General features: G+C 41.0%; 1 protein-coding gene across 2 annotated transcripts in view; it reads left to right on the forward strand.

Annotated features, from left to right (window-relative positions):
- HCN1 (hyperpolarization activated cyclic nucleotide gated potassium channel 1) overlaps window positions 1-4,782 on the forward strand; it is a 280,618-nt gene extending 275,836 nt beyond the window's left edge. The window contains exons 8-9 of one of the 2 annotated variants that reach the window (XM_060236019.1): window positions 2,238-2,315; window positions 3,574-3,782. In XM_060236019.1, coding sequence (XP_060092002.1) covers window positions 2,238-2,293 — 56 coding nt within the window. In that variant the 3' untranslated portion in view covers window positions 2,294-2,315; window positions 3,574-3,782. Of the gene's footprint in view, window positions 1-2,237; window positions 2,316-3,573 lie in introns of both variants that reach the window. The other variant, XM_060236018.1, reaches the window with a different exon arrangement.
- Window positions 4,783-6,000: the final 1,218 nt, after the last annotated feature.

Consider the following 6,000-nt stretch of genomic DNA (forward strand, 5'->3'; position numbering starts at 1 on the left):
ATTCACATTGCTATTACAGTGTTCTTTATTGTAAACTGAAAATCTGTTAATAAAAATCTAATTTAAAAAAAATGAAAAAATATTCACATTGCTAAGTGCAGACCTTAGGAGCACAAATTATATATTTTAGAAGATAATACAGTATAAAATCTTGAGCACTGATACAGTAAACACCTGGAATCCTGTCTCACCCTATCAAAAAACCAACTGCTTTTTCTGAAAAATCATCATGGACTGATTCATTTGTGGCACTTTGACCCTGAGATTGCTACCTAAGTCATCTAAGACTGATGAATCTAACAAGAAGTGCCACATTTTTCACTACTAGCCACTTCCACATTCAGAGCCAGCAATCAACCAAGGTGGTTTCCATTTATGACAGATGTTTCTATTGTTCCCACAATAGTGGGTATTCCAACCAGGGTTACATTAGCTTTAGTAAAGGGCAATCTTCTCCCATCATACATCATGCTTGGGTTGCCAATGACAATCAGCAGTGTCAGACACTTTCTAAAAATACTCTCTTTTTAATCCTAAAATTTAAATTTATTTAAATCAGGCCATCTAGACTCTGGCCATAGCTAGATGGTTAATAAGCCATAAGAAATGAAAGTAGCTGCTCTTAGCAGACCAATAATTCTTCCCCTCTCCTTGCCCAAGAGTTCATAAGTTTTTCACAATGATCTGTCCCCTTTGTGAGCCACCATACCATTTTATCACTGGCAACTGCTGCTCCAGTGGTAGCTGCTGCTTTTCTCACATTGACATGAGGAAGAGGGAGATCTGTTCTTTGTTCCCTCCCCCTTTTTTCCTCCCTGGTGGCCTGGGGGAGAAAACTACCTTCCCCAGGATTCCTTGCCATAGCTGCATTCAGAGGGGCAAGAAAAGGAAGGTCAAGAGAGAAAGAGACTGAGACTTCCTTCCTTTCCCTGCCACTATTATCACTGCAGCCCCAGAGTGGAGTAGGGGAAGAAAAGGAGAGGTCAACTGTTCTCCCTTCACGTTGCCATTGCTGGAGCAGCAGCAGGAACCAGGTAAGTGGGTGGAAGCAGGAGGGAGAGGAATTCATGAGACTTAATGTTGAACTTTTCAGGGGCAGAGCTCTAGAACATGGTGTCACCAATGTTGCGATGTCATTTCTAGGAAAAACCTCAAGAGTGGCATTATATCTACCCCACAATGCCCTAGGGTTAACACTGTAGAGATCAGGGCATTCCTAGAGCCTTTCACTAACATGTGACATTGCTTCTGGGATTTTGCTCAGAAATGACATCATGGTGTCAGATACCCATTTTCCCCACCTTTTTCCTCCCACCACTACATTGACTGGTGGAGGGAAATTGGGTATGGCAGCAGGGGATAGTCCATCACCACCTGGCAGCTGGCAACCCTAAATACTGACCTTACATTTTAAGTGATGGTTGAAACCCCCAAAATTCATACTCCAGAACACAGAATAAGAATTGAGCATCACTGAAGTTATGACCTCTCCCCCCAGTACTTCATATGTTTCAGCAGAAGCAAAAAGAAACTTTTGCTTTGACTCCTAGTTTAACATGCTGAACGGGGAGGGGGGGGGGGAGTTTGAAGAGTTTGTGAAGTTTTCTGCAAGGTGGTGAGGGGAGTGGCATTCAAAAGGTGATGAAGCCATAAGGGAAGGACAGGCTAGCACATATACTCCAGGGACCATTTTACAATCAAGGCCAGTCCTGTTTCATACCATGAGGGCCAGAAACTTTCAATAGAAAAGCAGCTTAGATTCTAAAGAATTCTGCAAGAAAGCAAACATTGAAGATTAGTATTCCTAAATCAAATATTTAAGCTATTTAAAAGCTTCTTTTTAAAGCTCGCTCTGTTCCATTAAATTAAACAGCCATGTCAATTTATGAATAAGAAATATATTAACTTGAACCACAAGGAAGTTTAACTAATCCAAAGAGCTTCAAAAAGCTTTCACGTGTCCCTTGAGGATCTGAGTCCAAATGTAAAAATTTGGATTGTTTCTTAAACATATATGGGTGCTGTCAGCAATATCAGTGCTACATGGATTAGGACCAGTAAGCCTCAAAGCTGTTTTTCTTCCCCAAATGGTGTGCGATACGACCATTGTGGTTTGTATCTTGGGTCCAGCGCACACAATATGGCAGCTGCATCTAGGCTGCATTTTTTTTAAAAAAAATGGTTAGTGTGGAACACATCATTGCACAGATTGGCCAGTTTTCTTGATGTCATCACAGACCCTTCTTTGGCTGAAACCAGTGGCCTGGGGAGAATCGCTCAATCCACGTGGTGAACCAATTCAGACAGTGGGCAAGGTAATTCTCCATTTCACCAGCCCCAACTTACCCAAGTGATTGCCCAGGTTCACAGAGCATGCATTACCCTCCCTCAGCACTATAGCCATTTTGGCTATGTAAGCCTAACTAAATAATAAAGATGCTGTTATATCCAGACTTCAGATTATTGCAAGGATTTGAGATTGCCACAGACTCCTATGAAGAAGCAAACGTTAGGTCTGACTGTTTTGTTAGTTTATTTCCACAGGGAATGTTCAAGTTGTTGAAATCAGTAGAATTACTTTTGGCGAGTGGGTTTGTGAATTGCATCCTTTGTTCTGTGAGAGAGAGATAAGGTCTTCTGTTTGCTTGCAGAGACCTTTATTGCGCAACCAAGTTCATATGAGTTAGAAGACAGAAAGAAAGATGATCCTTCTCAATCTATTGGTCACGGCTTACCAAAGTTTAATCGTTCTAGGAAAAGTGCTAAATGAGTGTAATTCTTAATAACTTACATAACATGTTTAGCTTTTATGAAGTTGGAACAGCATGGCAAGGAGAAAGATACTTAGGATCTTGTTGCTGCCTTTCCCTTCCTCTCCACTGTCATTAAATCAATATTATTGGATGATAGAGAATATTGGCTCATTAAGAGTCAAAACGGCAGAGGAAGCAAAATGCCTAGCTTTTGTATGCATTTGGTGTTTGTTATTAATAACTAGCAAGATGCCCCTGTTAGAATGGCTAGGAAGGTTGTGGAGTTTGCTCTGATAGTCTTTGGGATGCAATGCAAGTTAAGCTAAAAGGTGAAGCTCATCTCTTGTGTTCTGTATGCAAAAAAGATATTTCCCTGGGACTGACCCATGGCAAGGAGGTCAATACCACATGGCGATAGTGTTTGTAGTCACCATAATAGGGTTATCATAAGCATAGGAGTGGACTAGAAGAAAGTGAAGGGAAGCATTTGGAGACATGATAGGAGTGTCCTTTAACCCTGGTGATCTCAATAATTGCGGCCATTAAGAATCGAGCTTACCTCTTTTCTGCATAGCCTCAGCTTTCCATCTGCCTGGTTCCATCCTCAGTTACATTTCTTGGCCATGCTCCAACATGACAGGGAACTTGGGAATGCAGATTGAATGTGGCTAATGATGGTCTTTGATTGTTTTCATCATGACCTTAAATTGCCTTGATGCAAAATGTTGTTTGCTTGTCTCCCACCATGTTGGGAATTCGCTAACTTTGCATGCTGTTGTGTCCGTTTTACCACCCCCACCCTTCATGCCCTCCCCCAAAGGAAAGAAAAATTCGCTTCTCCTGCAGAAATTCCAAAAAGATCTCAATACCGGCGTTTTCAACAACCAAGAGAGTGAAATTTTGAAGCAGATAGTAAAACACGACCGAGAGATGGTGCAGACAGTTGTCCCAGTGAACTTGCAGCAGATGTCAATACTGAATTCGAATACTCCAGGCACAGCCTCATCGATGCAGATCAGGACGCAGTCCCCACCTGTGTATTCTGTTCCCAACCTCTCTCATGGGAGCCTGAATTCTCCAACGCCAAGCACACAGACACCCCAGCAAGCTGCCGTTTTCTCACCCTGCTCCTACTCTTCAGCGGTCTGTAGTCCTCCAGTACAAAGCCCTCTGGCTGGCCGAACTTTTCAGTATGCAACACCTACAGCTTCACAGCTGTCACTACTTCAGCAGCAGCAGCAGCAGCAAACGCCACCACCACAACAACAACAGCAGTCGCAGCAGCCACAGCAAACACCTAGCACATCACAGAAAAGCGATGTCCATAAGAGCACGCAAGCTCTTCACAATGCTAGTCTGACGAGAGAGGTGCGGCCTCTTTCTGCCTCACAGCCTTCTTTACCCCATGAGGTTTCTGCTATGGTTTCTAGACCTCATCCAACAGTGGGAGAATCTTTAGCCTCCCTTCCACAGCCGGTCTCAAGTCTCCAAAGCACAGGCATCCAGGCTGGAAGCAAAGGCACAGTGCCACCAAGGGTCGCCCTGTTCCGCCAGATGTCTTCCGGAGCAATTCCGCCCACACGAGGGGCCACGCCATCCACAGCCATGCCACCAAGGGATTCTTCCACGGTCTTAAACACTGAACTAGAGGGAGATAAACCACGATTTGCTTCAAACTTATGATCCATTCAGACTTACAAATAAAGTGGAGACATTGATGTGAACTGAGATTACTACCAGGAAACAATGTTTAACCTATTTTCTGATAAGACTCCAGCTGTCTTCTATGAAAAGGAAAACTGTAGACAAATCTAACTCTTAAATTCGAATGTACAATATAGAGAGACAGACAGACATCCAAAAGAAAAGAGAGATATCCTAACGGCCTCTCATGTCTTCCTTTCTTATAAACCGTTAAATGAGTCTAAAACTATTGGTTATAGTATGATTTCTTTTTAACCTGCTTCTCTGTTTATAAAGAGATTTCCTGTTCTGATGGAAAATGAAATTCCGTTATTAAACGACAGTATTATTAACTCCAGGAACTAAGCCACAAATTAAATTAAATGATACAATACAAGTTAGTGTGGAATTAGGAGCTGTTAAACAATCATTTTTTAATTTGTATTAATCAAAGAGAATTGAGTCACATTTCCCATTTTAGAAATGAAGTTTCCTTTTATGGTGCTTTACATTCAGGTTTAGACTGAAGGACCAATTAAATTTTGACTGTCTACAGAAGAAGGTCTAGCATTACTGCTGTTCTGAATCAAATCTATCCTCAGAATCATTCTTTTTAAGAACGCTTGGGTGTACTTCTGTCTTCATATTGAAAAAAAAACAAACGGAGACTCATTAATCTCTCTGTAAATAACTTTTTAGACCCAAATACTCAAACAAAAAAATATCTCCTGTGTGGTGTACCATCGCAAAGTATTTGTTTAGAAATTTAGTTTCCAGCTTTTCACGCCAAAATATGACATTTTAAAATTTTACTAACTATAAAATGCAACACAAGTGTAATGCAATGGCTTGAGACCTGCAATGCTATTTTTCCATGCGGTGTTTTTATGCAAAATTGTATGCTTGATCCTGCTATGTGTATTTCACCAGGACCATCACCTTCCTCTTCTTTCCCTGGACAGTGACTGAAAATATTCCACGCATGCTTGGTTTTTATTTGGGGTGCAGGGGGTGGGGCAGAAAACAAACCAAAAAAAATGAACAAACAATGCATCTTGCATCCCAATATTAGATTCAGTCAGCAGTTTGGGGGTGGGGAATCAAACATGTATCTTAAGTTTAGAAAATGATAAATGTGAATTGATCGTCATATATTTTCCTATAATGCTGACTAAAGTTAAGAAGTGATTTTATTTGATTTTTTTTTGTCAACCACTGCTTTTGTTAAGCTTTCAAGTGTGTTCTCTGTCCTCATTGTAGTTTTGTAGTTGACTGTGGTGATATTTTTACAAACAACTGAATATGCTATAGCATCCTGTCTGTCTGGGAATGCACAACTCGCTTAGTGTGTACTATGATAATTTGGATAACATATCCTACTACAGCATGTAGTTTCAACCATAGAAATTAGAGTTGGTTTGTTTTTCTTTGTAATGTTTGCACAAAAAGGGAGGGATACCGTAACAGAAGGCAGGGTTAAAGCATACGGTTTTGTAAAACTTTGCTTTCATTTGCTCTGCTCTTCATTTTCTGATGTGGGGTGTTTCCAGATGGTTGGTTTTTC

The sequence above is a fragment of the Heteronotia binoei genome, chromosome 4 (assembly GCF_032191835.1).
Source record: "Heteronotia binoei isolate CCM8104 ecotype False Entrance Well chromosome 4, APGP_CSIRO_Hbin_v1, whole genome shotgun sequence".
Classification (NCBI taxonomy): Eukaryota; Metazoa; Chordata; class Lepidosauria; order Squamata; family Gekkonidae; genus Heteronotia; species Heteronotia binoei.